Source organism: Lepidochelys kempii, chromosome 26 (assembly GCF_965140285.1).
Source record: "Lepidochelys kempii isolate rLepKem1 chromosome 26, rLepKem1.hap1, whole genome shotgun sequence".
NCBI classification, from domain to species: Eukaryota; Metazoa; Chordata; order Testudines; family Cheloniidae; genus Lepidochelys; species Lepidochelys kempii.
This window is the reverse complement of record NC_136405.1, coordinates 3155687-3172716: the sequence shown is the minus strand read 5'-3', so window position 1 is coordinate 3172716 and position 17030 is coordinate 3155687. Positions and strand designations below refer to the sequence as shown.

Genomic DNA, 17030 nt, shown 5'->3' with positions numbered 1-17030 from the left:
AGCAGGGTCAGAACTTCAGACAATTTTGGGATTGCTTACTCCCTGTAACCTATGATTTCAAAACCCTTCCAGAAAAGCCAGGCACGGAGAGAGGTTGTGAATACACAGCCAAATTCAGCATGTGTGAACAAAACACGCAAAACCAGGGGAAAGTTAGTCATCTTAGGACAATAGTCTTTTTATCTCCCTCTGGGAACTTATTTCAACAGCCTTCAATTCCTGGCTCAAGCATTTTGGAGTCTTAGATAGGTAGCTGATTGTAATTGTGGCGTGTCAAAGCATAGAGGCACATACACAAATAACAATTCTGCCAGATGACAAACTGTCCAAGTACAGTCTTCACCATTCAAAACACGTCCCATTAGTTCCAATCACTCACAGTCCCCTTTGGCACTCAGATGGGGGAGGGAATACTAAATAATGACTGTATTTAAAGGCCACAATAATACATTCTGTGCCCACCAGACGATGTTGCTAGGCTGTTATTTTGCCATTCGGTTTTCATGTGCACGCATTCCCCCATTCAGGAGAAATCATCACTTTCACACTCAGCTGGCCTGATTGCATGAAGAAGAATCTGATTGCATTATTCATCTGAAAGCTTCATAAAAGACTAAAACTCTTGAGGAGCCCTAGAGCTTTTGATGAAATTATATTTCAGTGGGGTTAAAAAAAGTACTGAGTTAACTGGTTGCATCTGAACCCAACTGAGCAGCTGCAGATCTGGTGGCTGGGCCTGAATGGAAAAAGATGGGCTGTTGTTTTTATTGAGCAATTTCTTGAATATGGCATATTGTGCTGCTTCTCTTCTGTTGTTGTCCCAAGGCCTGGCTATGACACCAGCCCTTCAAAGAATCTTTCTTATATTGACAGGTTTCAGAGTAACAGCCGTGTTAGTCTGTATTCACAAAAAGAAAAGGAGTACTTGTGGCACCTTAGAGACTAACCAATTTATTTGAGCATAAGCTTTCGTGAGCTACAGCTCACTTCATGCTGAAGTGAGCTGTAGCTCACGAAAGCTTATGCTCAAATAAACTGGTTAGTCTCTAAGGTGCCACAAGTACTCCTTTTCTTTTTTCTTATATTGGAATGCCATAGCATGCCGGCTAATCGCTGAGGAAATGCTGCCACCTATGGACAGAAAGGTAGAATGGCAACTTCTCCTGGACAACAGCTCGGTGTAGATCACAAACTTATCTCTGTCTCGTCCAGCAACGGAAGTTGGCCCATTAAAATATATTATCTCACCCACCTTGTCTCTCTCATAGCCTAGCATCAAAACAGCTAGAAGCACACAGCAAGAAACTTTTCTAGTGTCATTCATATCTGCCTCCCATTCTTTTCTGGATGATTGTGAAATTGAGGTCTAGAGAGGAACTTAGTTTTTCCTTAAAATATGTTCATGAAGAAGTTTAATAAACCAGTCTTCAGACAGAAGAGAAAGAGAGTCCCCTTTTTCAATTCTTGCCATCTGAGCACCCTTTTCATTACCTCTTGTTTTAAAATACAAATGTCCCATTGTTTGTATTTCTCTTTGAATTGATGGACCCAGCCAAGAACTCTCAGCTGATCACCCCTGCCCCAAATGTTATGGATGACCCAAAGCTGAAGCTTTTCTGGATCCAAATTTGGTAAATAACTCCAATTTTTATGGCATTATTATTATGTATATTACAGTTGTGCCTGGACCTCCAGACTGAGATGGTGCTGTACTGAGAAATAGTCCTTGCCCTACGGGTTTACAATCTAAATAGACAAGATGAACAAGGAATGGAAGAAAGGAAGGATTTTTCTCCCTGTTTTACAGATCGGAAACTGAGGCTCAGAGAGACCAAGTGAGATGCCTCTTTTTTTATACTGTGCAAGAGCCAGCAATTGAACCCTGATTTACTGAGATCCAGTCTAGTTCTTTAATCCCAGAACCATATTTTCTCTCTGTACTAATATTTATTAAGAAGATCAGAGTTTGAGAGTAGAATTGTTTGAAAGGTTTTCAGTGAAATAAATAACCACTAGTGAAATAAATAAATAACCACTAGTGAAAAAGCTAGTGGTTATTTATGAAGTTAACAGTAATACAATGTGTTATGACTGAAAAGAAAAATACACTGGTATCCCTAATAATAAGAGATGGCCCAAATTTAAAAAGCCCTGGATCCAGATACATCTTTTTGCATCTGCACCTCTTCTCTTTCTGTAACAGCGGTGACATCACACTGCTGCATGTTGATAATGATGTCACAATGATACTACAAAAGCATAGTGTGTCTTAGAATGTCACAGCTGAGCAGTGGAGGAAGCTGAGAAAGAAGCAGGCAGAGGGAAATGACTCCTACTAACCTGCCTGAGAACAGAACCTTCTGTGAAAAATACATGCAGTTGGCTTTTATCCTCTCCTCTTTGTCAATTTTCTTAGGAGGCCTGTTCCTCATAGTAGCTTCCAGGGTAGCCAAATATGTTTACAGGTTCATCTCAAAGTGCATTCTCAGCACAAAGGTAAATACAAAGTCTTCTTGAAGTAGTGCATGTTTGGGTGCTGACATGGGAAAATCTACATTTTTGGAAGTCTTGGGCCTTTTAAATTTGGCTACAAAAGAACTTAGAATTCTTAGAATTATGCCCCTTAGAATCTTTCTCTGACTAGATCTTCTGCTGTGTTGTACTGAGCAGAGCATGTGTCCAGGGAAAATTTGGCCATTTGGCATGAAAGATTCTGGATTTTACTTGATTATTAGACTGAGAGATATACACAGCCAATCTGTTTCTCTCACACACGTGTGCACACGAGGTCAGCTTTAAGTCAAAGGACTTAAGAGAAATTAGGTGTCTAATGCCTATTGAATTTCGGAGGGGTTTGGGCTCTTAACTCCCTTTGGAAAACCCAGCCCCAATCCCTCTCAATTACACTAGCACAGTTGCCCATAAAATGCATTAACGTGTATAATGAATGAATCTTAAGATGCTTGTGTTCATGTTACATACCCAGGTTGCTTAACTACATGATTTCAAATGACTCTATAACTTCTTACTTATGTCATACTATGCTATCTCCCACCATTGGGACGTGCCACATCATTCTATCATTTAGAAGAGAGGATTTGACATCAACCCATCTGGATTGCATGGGCAGAAAATGAAAGAAACACCTGTGGTGCTGGCAAGCCAGATGGTATCACTGTTTGCCAAAGAGTTAAAATAATGTCTGATTATCTGGTGTCTTTTTGGCTACTAGAGCAGATGTGGGGTTTAGTGTTGGCTTCCTACTGATGCTAGAGCCTGAGAAACTCTGAGTGTAAAAGACGCTGGGGTCAGCATATCTTCTGTAATGCACAGACAACAGAAGCTCCAAAAATAGGTGATAAGGGAAAGGAAACGAATAGACAATCAGACCTAAAATGCAGGTGTCTGACTATTGTGGTGGGAGGAGATGCTCCCAGTTTTCTAGTAACAGAATAAATCTGCATTGGGGTATATGTTCTATTAATTAATAGCCATACCTATAGGACAAGAAAGAAGCCTGCAAAAGGGACAAACTAATCACAGTTAGCTGATGCTGCAAGGACAATGAAAGCCCCAGTCGTGGGTCAAGTTGGTCATGTCACATATAAGGGAAAAACAAAGGGGTGAATCCTGCAGGTCACATTAAAACAACAACCCAGAGCTGGGATATTCCAAGGCATCCGTGAGAGCAATGTTTAAATGATCCAAAGTTCATAGGTTGAATTCATTCCTGGTGCAAGCAGGAGAGACATCTCACAAACCCCGCAGAAGATGTGCTGGTTTGCACCAGGGTGAATTTGACAGTTTCCTCCAGTCCAAGGTTACAAAGGGCCATAACGTAAGGGTTGTTGACATACGTCATCCATGACAGCATAAAATACTCCATCCTCAGACAGGCCACTGGTCCAGGCAGTCCTGTACCCTATCCCAAACAGTGACCCAAACAGAAAGGCAAGCAAACCTAACATAATGGATATGGTCAAATGCACAGTGCTTGCTATTCATAGGAGTAAAATGTCTTTTCCATTCCCTGCAGGCAGTCAACTGATATCTTGAATCATGAGGTTTGATTACTCTCGAATACTGTTTAACTCACATTTAAGTTGTACAGTTATACGGCTTATTGATGGTGATAAAGCTACATAGCTGTTTGCAGGAAAAATACTTTCACTGCTTTCTTTTCAAAATAGTGTGTGCGCATATGAGTATTTGTGGGTGTGTATGTGTGCTGTGTGTTTGCACTCAGGTGAATATTTGTGGGTTTGGGTTTGTGTGTTGTGGGGCTGGTTTGGGGAAGTTGATTTTCTTCTGATAATTTGTTTTCATTAGACTCCAAACTGTTATAAATTGACTATGCAGTCATGTGACTACCATGTGGCAGAGGAGAAATTAACCTTGATGCTGTTGTGATGTGACGGTGGGAGTCTATCCAGAATGACCTCTAGCAACGTGAAGCTCAACACAGCTCCTGCCAGCTCATCCAAGGGAATTCTTCCTGCTAGCTCACCTGGGAGAGCTGCAGACTAGGAACCATATAGGTTTTCTTTCTAGTCTGGCTATAGTATTGTATTAGATGCATGTAGCAGGACCCCATTCAGTGGCTTTCACTATCCTAGGAAGCCGTGTAAACTCTGGCACTTCCTAGGGTCCCAAACTATTTGTGTTGCTCTTAGGGGGAACACAAACAGCGTGCTCAGTGGCTGCCCAAAATAAGGCAAATTTCAATTCGCTGGAAAGGAGCTTTCCTGGAGTCAGTGGAGATGATGCTGTCAGCTCAAACATGTATTGGGCGCGTGCTGGTAAGTGGATTGGTTGGCAGGGTTTCATCCCCTGCTAGGGATGATAAGGGTTGTCGAACAGGTCTTCTGAGACTCTTGTAGCAAAGTGAAAACCCACTGGGGGTGCTCCAGCAAACCACACACAACAATTCACCCTGTTCCTCTAACGAGACATGACTGGGCTGGGAGGGGAATCTGAAAAGTCTCCCTAAGCAGAAGGAACGCAAAATGAAATGGTAGATATTCACAACCCCTGGGTCACTCCAGGTCAGGATGGAGGCAGATTGCTGGGTCAGGTTGCACAGTCACTCTATCTTGTGGACAATCAAAGGGACTGAGTCCTCATGACTCATTGGGTGCTTGCCCCCTTAACTGAGACTGCCAATACAGGGGCCAACTATGATGTCAATTTATTTATTTATTTAATGTCACTCCACTAGACTGAAAGTACCTTCTCCTTCCATCAAAAATCTTTCAAAGGGTAATGTTCTCTGTTCACTGATGCAGATGATGATGACTGCAGTAGAAATGTCTGTAAATGAGGTGGTCTAAAAGTTATTCTGAATTAATACACAGAGAAACTGGCATCTACCCAGTTTTTAATGTTCACAGATCCCCAGATGTACCTGGAACTTTAGTGCAGAGTGCTGTGTAGATGTGCGTACTGCTTTGCATAAACATAAAATAAAACACATCTCCTTCCCAGGAAGCTTACAATCTCAGTTAAATAAACATTATGAACTAGACAAAATCAGTCACAAACCTGGATCATATAGTACTGGGAAGAAGATCCATCAACAGTCACCCTTCATTTCCCCAAGTCCTGAGTCAAATTACTGCCACTTGTCATCAGAACTTATTGCCTTACTTATCTGACCTTCCTCTGCATATTAGATATTGGTAAATTGGCATAATACATTAGCCTTTAGCAGCTATGTCGATTAACAACATCTGAGTATCTGTTGTGACTAATCCAAATTAAAACCCATTTCCCACCTTTGTCACAGAGCTCAGATAGCTGATTATTTGTATCCTACTTTCTCCCCAAGGTCACAGATAAATGCCACAGGAGATGTTCTAGATGTATTTTTGGAATCTGTGTCAGTTTCAGACAGGCAAGTAACATGATATCTCATGCTTGATGCCTATGTTTTTAGGTGATACTGGTGTTACTACTGAGTATTGGATCCCTCATCATTTACTTTATCAACTGTGACTTGTAAGTAGAATCTAGGCATTTATCCAAAATTTTATTGCTTCCTTATGCATGGGAACAAGCTATAGAAGCCCAAAATGATATATGTTCTTAAAGGGTGGTCTTGTGGCTACAAACACAGGCAAAAGGAGCCTAAGAGAGTTGCATAGCCAGCTCCTGTTGAATTTCAATGGGAGTTGGGTGTCTAACTCCCTTAGGCTCATTTGGAAATGACAGCTTTATTTTAAGGAGGAAGTGGCCTTATTGTTAAAACCCAAAAATGGGACCCAGGAGTTCTGGGTTCAGTTGCCAAGTCTGCCAAAGACTCCCTTTGTGGCCTTTGCTGAGTCACTTAGGGCCAGATTTTCAAATCCATTCCCACCTAAATAAAGGGGCCAGATTCTCCAAAGGAAGGTGCTCAGCAACCTAGAGCTCCCACCTGGGCTTCTGGAAATCACTTCTGATCATCTGACCGCATTTCTGGGGACTGAGCATCTTTTTTAACCTCTGAGCCTGAAACTCTCTCTGCCTTAGTTCCCTTGCTGCAAAACAGGGATAGTGATATTTCCCTGCCTCACAGGGTTGTTGTAAGAATAAATTCATTAACACCTGTGAAGTGCTCAGATACTAAGGTGATGAGGGGGCATATAAATAACTAGATAGACAATAGATTCTCTTATAGCAAACTCCAAATCGAGTTGGGTCCGATTAAGAGTTAAATGATCTTTTTTTTCCCAACTGCTGGTGCAGCAAAATCAAATAATATCAAGCTGACAAAATCCAGCTGCTTCTCACATCATCCACATCAATAAAGAAGATAGCTGATGATTCTCCTGATGATGCATGAGGCAGAATAGAATCCATCTAGTTCCTGCACAGCTGCATTTGATTGGAATTGCTAACAAGAGTGAATCCCATCTGTGTCCATAAAATCAACAGATCTGATGTTGAGAAAGAAGGGACTATGTTTACATACAGTTGCTGTTCTGAGGACATGACAGTATAGAAATGCAATTGTGTTCTTTGTGACATGCTCTGGTCTAAAAAGTGAGGTAGTGATAATATCCTCTTTGAGTTATCTCATTGAAACTGACCAATGAGAAGGTTATTCTTCTAAAGACGACACACACAACAGAGAGCAGTAATTTAATCTGTCTGAATGGAAAAAATGAAATGACAAGTGAAAAGAGCTCTTGATGTTCCTGGGCAAAGGAGAAAGAAAATGGGCTATATTTTAAAATTAAATGTTTGTAATTACATTGTAGTTACACTGTAGTTACAATAACTAATTACCACTTATTCATGTCACCAGAAGTTAACTACATTACAGACTTACATTTTATCATCTCTTTAATATGTGGATTTTTAGCTTTTAGGAACATTCATTATATTGTATTCACACTATAATCACTCACTCAGTCATATAGTTAAACTTCCAATTTTGCAAATTTAGTAATGATTATAGGCGCAAGAAAGCGTAACTAAAATGTAATTACACTGTAATTGCAGTATAAATACACTCACTGAATTAGATAATATAACCAGGAAAGGAAAACATCCCATGAACATTCTTCTGCTCAAATTTCCTTAAACTGAATTCTTTTTTCCTTTCCCCTGGTGGAGCTACATTTTTTTATTTTCCAAACGATCTTAGGGGCAGATCTCCATGTGCTCAACACCCACAATTGGGGCCAGATTTTTAAAAGAACTCAGCACTCAGTAGCTCACATTCTGACACTTACGGCCAGATTTTCAACAGAGCTCAGGACCCAATATCCTGAGCTCTTTTGAAAATCTGGCCTCTTATTTTGGTGCCCAAATGGGAGTTGAAGTCTTTTTTGAAAATCTGGCCTTTGTAAACAATTTGACAGAAATAAAATATGTAACTAGACTGAGTAGGAAACATACTGTGGCAAACCCAAATACATATATCTCACAGGAAGTGCTCAGGGGTAAAAAATATTTTAGTATGTAAAGCCTTGTGATCAATTTAATATGCCACAGTGGTGTTTATTTTCTCAACACTTTATTTAGATTGTTGCGCAACACTCAGAAAATAAATTGGAATGTTAAAACAAAATAAATAAAATATAAAAGTTTTGGAACAAACTGAAGTGTGTTCAAATAGCAAGGGTAAACCTCAGAAGCAGAATTATACATCAAGTGCAATCCAATATTGTGTTTAATCCCAAGACATCATAAACCTGCCAAACCGTTAGGAGTAGCTACAGAGGGAAAAGAGTTTCTTTACAAGACACATACAAGTACATACTCTTATTTATATCCTAGTCTCTCCATGAGTAGGATGACATGCTAGAAAGTAAACTAAGTTTTTACACTGGTTAACCTATAAGGCCAGGTTAGCTGACCAGATCTCTCCAGCTAAGAATGCCCCCAACATGTAAGAGTCTTCAACTGGTGCACAGCAAGCTCCTAAGGCAGCCCTCACAGCCAACTCTGGCATAGACGGCATGCCAGAGATAGCAGGTGTGAGAATCTAGTGCTTACTCAGGGTGAAATCCTGGGTCCAATGAAGTCAATGGCAGCTTTGCCATTGACTTCAGTGGGGCTATGATGTCACGCTAGGAGCATGTCTATACTGCATGTGAAGGTGTGATTGTATCATGCATAGGCATACCCCTGGCTAGCTTTAAGCTAGTTAGGGTGGGTAACAACTGGCAGTTCAGGCTTCAGCCCAGGCTAGCTGCCTGAATTTAAGTCCGTCGAGGAGCCAGGGTAGCAAGCCTGCACTGAAGCCTGTGCTTTTATGTCTTCACGACTCCTGTTATCTGCACTAGCTAGATTAAAGCTAGCACATGTTGCCTGCTCAGGACACAGTCACACCTTTGCTTGCAGTGTAGACATACCCTACAGATAAGTGTCTAATAAAATGCTATATAAATACATGTCCGATAAACTTGCCTGATTCAAAAAACAATTTAATCTAACTCACTCATCTTAATGCAAACCTGATCATAGAATCATAGAATCATAGAATCATAGAATATCAGGGTTGGAAGGGACCCCAGAAGGTCATCTAGTCCAACCCCCTGCTCGAAGCAGGACCAATTCCCAGTTAAATCATCCCAGCCAGGGCTTTGTCAAGCCTGACCTTAAAAACCTCTAAGGAAGGAGATTCTACCACCTCCCTAGGTAACGCATTCCAGTATTTCACCACCCTCTTAGTGAAAAAGTTTTTCCTAATATCCAATCTAAACCTCCCCCACTGCAACTTGAGACCATTACTCCTCGTTCTGTCATCTGCTACCATTGAGAACAGTCTAGAGCCATCCTCTTTGGAACCCCCTTTCAGGTAGTTGAAAGCAGCTATCAAATCCCCCCTCATTCTTCTCTTCTGCAGGCTAAACAATCCCAGCTCCCTCAGCCTCTCCTCATAACTCATGTGTTCCAGGCCCCTAATCATTTTTGTTGCCCTTCGCTGGACTCTCTCCAATTTATCCACATCCTTCTTGTAGTGTGGGGCCCAAAACTGGACACAGTACTCCAGATGAGGCCTCACCAACGTCGAATAGAGGGGAACGATCACGTCCCTCGATCTGCTCGCTATGCCCCTACTTATACATCCCAAAATGCCATTGGCCTTCTTGGCAACAAGGGCACACTGCTGACTCATATCCAGCTTCTCGTCCACTGTCACCTCTAGGTCCTTTTCCGCAGAACTGCTGCCTAGCCATTCGGTCCCTAGTCTGTAGCTGTGCATTGGGTTCTTCCGTCCTAAGTGCAGGACCCTGCACTTATCCTTATTGAACCTCATCAGATTTCTTTTGGCCCAATCCTCCAATTTGTCTAGGTCCTTCTGTATCCTATCCCTCCCCTCCAGCGTATCTACCACTCCTCCCAGTTTAGTATCATCCACAAATTTGCTGAGAGTGCAATCCACACCATCCTCCAGATCATTTATGAAGATATTGAACAAAACCGGCCCCAGGACCGACCCCTGGGGCACTCCACTTGACACCGGCTGCCAACTAGACATGGAGCCATTGATCACTACCCGTTGAGCCCGACAATCTAGCCAGCTTTCTACCCACCTTATAGTGCATTCATCCAGCCCATACTTCCTTAACTTGCTGACAAGAATACTGTGGGAGACCGTGTCAAAAGCTTTGCTAAAGTCTAGAAACAATACATCCACTGCTTTCCCTTCATCCACAGAACCAGTAATCTCATCATAAAAGGCGATTAGATTAGTCAGGCATGACCTTCCCTTGGTGAATCCATGCTGGCTGTTCCTGATCACTTTCCTCTCATGCAAGTGCTGCAGGATTGATTCTTTGAGGACCTGCTCCATTATTTTTCCAGGGACTGAGGTGAGGCTGACTGGCCTGTAGTTCCCAGGATCCTCCTTCTTCCCTTCTTGATATTAGTTTACACATCCTAATACACTGAGAAAGCAGAGATTTAAATTATTTGGTGTGTTCTTAACCTATGGTTTGGGAAAATTCCACAATCAAAATAAAAGCCAGATCAATGTCCATTGCAAGTTTCTGTATTGGCTATAATGGCTGTTGGATCAGGACCTAAATGTGTAAATGGAACGATGACATCATACAGGTACATACGCATTTCAACTTTGTTTGTGTTAGACTCTGCCAGTGCCTCTCTTATCTGGTGGCACTACAGAACAGAGGAGTACGGATTAGAATAGGGGACTCAGAATTTTGAGTCCCATTCCCAGCTCTGCTACTGATTTCATGTGTGAACTTGGGCAAATCACTTAATCCCCCTGTGTCTCATTTTGGGTCTGATCCAAAGCCCACTGAGGTGAATGGAAAGACTCCCATTGACTTTAATATGCTTTGGATCAGGCTGTGAATCATCAAAAATATGGAGGAATAATCCCTAATTCATAGGCATTTTGCAAGAGTTTAATAAATTAGTTAGTCAAGCGTTTGGAGGTTTTTGCATGAAAAGGGCAATGTCAATGCAAATGATGATGACTTTTCCTCCCTTAGCCCCATAGAGCACTACCAGTCCTTCGCAGACACCACCCTTGCTGTAGATATGAGCTTCAATGCATTCTTCCTCTTCTATTTTGGATTACGGGTAAGGGCACTTTACAATCAATCTGAGTTAAATTATTTCCAAGTACGTATTATTTTAACAGCATGAAGGTACATGATAGGAATATTTCTCTTCTCACCACAATATGAAGCAGGAATTAACTCAACTGAAATCAATGGGATTACACTAGTATGGAACTGGCATGAGATCAGAATCTTGTCTCAAATTCCAATATGTAAGAGAGACTGGACATTTCTGATAGCAAGAGGGAATACATCCTAATACCAGGGCATCATTACAAAGGGCTAGGTTTTTCATCACATTGTATAGGACATTACTCCACACTAACCCCAATAGTGAAGTAAGATGTTATTTGCCATGAGCAAGGTTATCAGAATCTCTCCCCAGAGTTAACAACTATGGTGGAATGATGCTCTAACTATTATGTTACTGTACTGGGTCTCAGGATCTGGGTTCAATTCCCAACTTTGCCAGAGACTCCCTCAGTGAGCTTAGGCAAGTCATTTCACTTCTCTGTAGATGAGGCTAAAAATACTTCCCTACCTCCATGGGTGCTGCAGACCAAGCGTCATTAGAGTTTGTGAGGCTTGGATACCATGGTGTTGGGAAGGGGCCATATCAGTGCTAAGATAGATGTATCCCCTTTATGAACCATGTTGCTGCCAATTAGGAACATAGGATTTGCCATACTGGTTCCGACCATTGATGGCAGTGAGCAAAACCTGATGTTTCAGATAAAAGTGAATAATTTCTTAATGAACAGTCAGTCTGGTACATTAAGGGAAAGTTCCTTCCTACCCTGACAGCAATGTCTGTGCTCTGAAGCATAAGATCTGACTGCCTTAGCTTAGCTCTGGTACAAGTGTTACCAAGCCTAATAAGAATTTTCTGCTTTTTAATCTGTCTTTTTCCTCAGCCTGATAAATTGTTAAGACCTTTTGCAGCTCCCACTGTGAACAATGTGTTCCTCACCCCTAATCCTCAAACCATCTAGTCAATTAGCTAGATTTCACCTCCATTCTCCCTTTCATGGAGTGGTCATAGTGTGCATTTTTTAAGATACCATTGGCTGCACTGAGGTGAAATGCCCTTTTGTTTTAGTTTTTGGCATTAGAACTCTGGCAAAGTCTTTAGAAAATAGGCTTTTCCTTATGACAGATTTGGGTAATGATGGCTGTGGGTTTTGCCAACCATTGAATTTTCTAGTTCAGTGTCATCGGCACTTAGATACCATGAGGAAAAAAAGATGGGTAACTAGTTGTCAGTGGAGATAGAGAATTCATCACTATGACTGTGAGATGGTGGATCAAAGCCTCCTGTTGTAATTCCATTCTCCACTGAAGTCAGTGCAGTTCAGCTACACTAGGGAGTAATTTTCCCCAAGCTACCCTATTTTAAAACAAACTGGGAAATGTTCATTGGGTGCCTACAGGGTGAAGAGAGAGAGACTGAGAGCGGAACTAGCTGCATTCGGCAAAAGAAGCCTCCTCCTGGGCTTACTAACCAGTCTCTTTCTTTCTGCTCTGATGTGCTTCAGTCTCACGCTGTCCTCATGCTCTTTGACTTTGCCTGTTTTCTGTAGTTCATGGCAGCAAACAACAAGCTGAGTTTCTGGCTCGAGCTCAACTCCATTGTGGATTTTTTCACCATCCCTCCAGTTTGTGTTTCCTACTATTTAAAGAGGAACTGTCTTGGTAAGTAGGACTTGGAGATTTAGTTCCCCATCATTGTTATTTCACGTCTTGTTCTCAGGATTATTTTACTTCGCAGAGGTGAAGGTATCTCCTTATCTTGAGTTTCCTGCACTATGGAAACTGCTCTTGTGTGAGTGGGGGCAGAATTAGGCCCTAAGGGTAACCGCAGCCCTACCGCCTCCATGAAGAGAATTGGCAGAAGCCTATGCACCACTTAAGTTCTGCTTCAGCCAGGTTTATCTGTCTGTCTAGCTTTTAATACCATGTCCATCTGCATCTTTGGATGTGGTGCTTCTCCCATGAGGCATTCAAATGGGAGAGTACAGTGCTTCCACTATGGACTGACTTCCATACCCATTCTGTGGTGAAAACCTCAAGGCCTGGGCCTCATTTACATCTCACTTAGGCCCTCACAATACATAAGAATATAAGAACAGCCATACTCGGTCAGTCCAATGGTCCAACTAACCCGATAACCTGCTGTCTGACGGTGGCCAATGCCAGGTGTGTCAGAGGGAATGAACAGACCAGGGTAATTTATCGAGTGATAAACCCTCTGCCAACCAGTCCTCCCTTTGTAGGGTTGCCAACCCTCCAGGATTGTCCTGGAATCTCAAGGAATTAAAGATAAATCTTTAATTAAAGATTATGTCATGTGATGAAACCTCCAGGAATACATCCTACCACCTACTTTTGAGATTGAAGGTTTATAGACACCCAGAGCATAGGGTTGCATCCCTAACAATCTTGACTAATAGCCATTGATAGACCTATCCTCCATGAACATACCTAGTTCTTTTTTGAACCAGGATAAACTTTTGGCCTTCACAACATCCCCTGGCAATGAGTTCCACAGGTTGACTGTGTGTTGTGTGAAGAAGTACTTTAATTTTGTTTGTTTTAAACCTGCTGCCTATTAATTTCATTAGGTGACCCTTAGTTTTTGTGCTAGGTAAAGGGGTAAATAACATTTCCTTAGTCACTTTTTTTCACACCATTCATGATTTTATAGGTCCTCTGTCCTATCCCCCCTCCACTGTCTCTTTTCTGAGCTGAACAGTCCCAGTCTTTTTAACCTCTCCTCATACGGAAGCTGTTCCATGCCCTTAAACATTTTTGTTGCCCTTCTCTGGACCTTTTCCATTTCTAATGTATGTTTTTTGAGATGGGGCAACTGGAACTTCATGCAGTATTCAAGGTGTGGATGTACCATGGATTTATAGATACAGATATGGGAACTTCAGGCCTTATATTTTTGTATAATACAAGCCCTATCTTGAGGGCTTCAGTTGAACTCAAGAGGTGCATGGTCCTGGAGCCAAGTTTGATGTGACATTGGCTACAGATAAAAACAGAAGTTTGCATATGTGTTTGCACTTGCGCGCACACACACACATGGTGCGCACGCATGCACACACAGAGATGTGGTCTTGTTGCTAGACATTGCTTTTCTCTGTCCTCTTCCTTTGCTGTTTTCCTGCAGGTTTGCGGTTCTTGCGAGCACTCAGATTGTTAGAACTTCCCAAAATATTGCAGTTTCTCAGGATCACTAGGACTAGGTAAATCAAAGTCTGGTCAAGTGATGTCTGTCATTTATCATTATCTCCTGGCTCCTGTATTTTGGCTGGTTTAGGAAATGGAGAAAGTAAGTGCAATACACTGCTGGAAAATTCTGATCCAGTTTTTCATGTGGATCTGTATATTGCATCCGGCCTCTGACCCTGAATCTGAACTGTGCAAACTATTCCTTATCCAACTTGTGGCTCCGGCTGATCTATTAAGAAGGAAAATCAAAAATAATATGCCCAGTTGGAGGTCTCTTGCAAGAGGCTGGGTGCAGTAGGCAGATGGAGTCATGCAGGTGGTTGAAATATTAACATAACTTATGCAACGTCTTTAATGAGCTTTTCCCCCTCCTGTCCTCAGTAATTCAATCAAGCTGTCCAGATTGTTAGCTGCAGTTCTCAGCACCTGGCTCACAGCTGCAGGATTTATTCACTTGGTATGTACAGTTAGTTCCACATCCTTCCTGGATAACCATAAAACAGTGCTAAGGCATATTCTTTGTGTATATTTTGCTGGGGAAATGTAGACTTTTACTGGGAAGAGATGGGACAGGAGTAGCTATTGGTATGAAAGACCACTGTAAGGGTATGTCTATACTACAGAAATTGTACCAGCATAGCTACAAAGCCATATCTATGCCAGCATAACCCCACAGGGTAGACAGCCTACATCAGTGGAAGGGTAGAAACACCGCCTCCCCAAATGATGGTAGCAACGTTAATGGAATATAGAACAAACAGGGAAGCAGTTTCTTCTTAGCTGCACAGTGACAAGCTGTGCCTTGGCAGGGGACAAGGGTGAGGTAGATTCAGAAATTAGTCTCCCAAAGGAGTAGGAGACCTTTAGACATCAGCACAAATCCCTAATGCAGATGTGTTGTACCTGAGCAAAGCAGAATTTATACCAACACAACTTGCTTGGGTGTGTTCCCAGATTAATCTGCACTGGGGCAAGCCCCATTTTGCACTGCTGTCGCATGTCTGCATCAGGGCGTTACATGGGTTTAGCTATGTGGATGTAGCTACAACAGGGCAAATTTCATTTATGTTCTTTCTGGCAAAGAGCTTCCCCAACCCTAGCTCACGGAGCAGATGAAAGTGAGGGAGGTAAGCCCTATTATATATTTATATATTGGAACAGGCAGGAGGCAACTCATCCAACTGGGATATCAATGGCAAAGGATTATTATAACTCTTGCTAGGAAATAAGCAGCAGAGTCTATAGCAACGAAAATGCTTGTTTCATTCATGGGAAAATAAAGAGAGAGAGACAGCAGCAAGATTTGCCACTCAACCAAATCTTTCCAAGAAGCATTGACTCTTTCAGATTGGGCTGAAATGTATCCATGACACACTCATTAATTAGAGATGGACCTGAACCAAAATCTTGTATTCAAACCATTTCCTACCCTTTTATAATTCTGGCAGGTGGAGAACAGTGGAGATCCTTGGGTCCACCATCAAAATTCCCAGTCCCTGAGCTATTTTGACTGTTTATACTTGACAATGGTGACCATGTCCACAGTTGGCTTTGGAGATGTTGTAACTAAAACGTCCTTGGGTCGTATTTTCATGATTTTTTTCATCATCGGTGGTTTGGTAAGAAACCATTATCTCCTTTTCACAAGTGGCCACTTCCCTGGAGTTTAATGCAATGACAAGATGTTAGTTGATTTGAATGCTGACACAAAAGCTCAGGGTCCAGCATTTCTACTGTGATAGATGTTGGCAGGGGACTAGCAGTAGATCAGGGAACTGCATTCACTTGCCTTTCTCACTGCACAAGAACCAGGGGACATTCAATGAACTCCAAATGTGGCAAATATAAAATGGCTAAAAATAAATATTTTTTTCTAACAATGAACAGTCAGTAGAACTTACTGCTACAAGGTATCATAGAGGTCATGATCTTAGGAGGATTCAAAATGGGATGGATACATATCTATTAACAAAGGATACCCCAGATTTTAATAGCAAAAAAATTGCAAGTGTTTAATATATTAATCCTCATGCTTCAGGACACAAGCTTGAACTAATCAGAGTTAGGAAAATATCTTATCTATTTATATGTCACTCATCACTATTGTATCTGATCACCTCATAATCATTAATGAATTGAATCCTACAACAGACCTATGAGGTAAGGGACTATTATTCCCATTTTAAAAATGAAGAATTGAGGCATAATGGTAGGTTAAGTGATTTGCTCAAGGTCACATAGGGAGGTTATGGGTGAAGTGGGACTAGAACACAGGTCATCTGAATCCCAGTTATATACCTTATCCTCTAGATCATCCTTCCACCAGTATAGTAGGCATCTGGAGGGTGTGTGTCTGTGTGGGGTGCATAGTGGGGGCATGTGGAAGCTGCCCCCTCTCATAACTGCCTACTGCAGGGTTTCTTGTACTTCTCTTTGTAGCAGCTAGTCATGCCATTGCCAGAGCTAGGATACTGAGCTAAATGGACCCCTGAAACCAGCAAGACAATTCCTGTATCCCACATGTAACCAGTGGGCATTCCCCCAGTCTTCATGATGACTATAGAAATATCAAGCCTTATTGGGAGCTTCTATAATGACTCACAACTTAGGGTCTGAAATTTAACATGGGTGGGTAAGATGGGGGTGTTCACTCCACACAACACCTGAAGGAGTTAACATGGCTCAGAAGAGGGCTAATTAACTTAGTAGGCTGCACATAGGGGGAGACTTAGACTTCCCTGACAAGCACTAATTGAAGATGGAGCCCATCTG

At 41.8% G+C, this 17030-nt stretch overlaps 1 protein-coding gene across 1 annotated transcript in view; it reads left to right on the top strand.

Moving 5' to 3' along the window:
* The first annotated feature begins 2325 nt into the window (after nucleotides 1-2325).
* KCNU1 (potassium calcium-activated channel subfamily U member 1) overlaps nucleotides 2326-17030 on the top strand; it is an 81342-nt gene continuing 66637 nt past the window's right edge. The window contains exons 1-8 of the mRNA XM_078850631.1: nucleotides 2326-2496; nucleotides 4674-4799; nucleotides 5936-5997; nucleotides 10950-11040; nucleotides 12602-12713; nucleotides 14197-14272; nucleotides 14640-14715; nucleotides 15707-15877. Of these exons, the coding sequence (XP_078706757.1) occupies nucleotides 2326-2496; nucleotides 4674-4799; nucleotides 5936-5997; nucleotides 10950-11040; nucleotides 12602-12713; nucleotides 14197-14272; nucleotides 14640-14715; nucleotides 15707-15877 (885 nt within the window). The remainder of the gene's footprint in view (nucleotides 2497-4673; nucleotides 4800-5935; nucleotides 5998-10949; nucleotides 11041-12601; nucleotides 12714-14196; nucleotides 14273-14639; nucleotides 14716-15706; nucleotides 15878-17030) is intronic.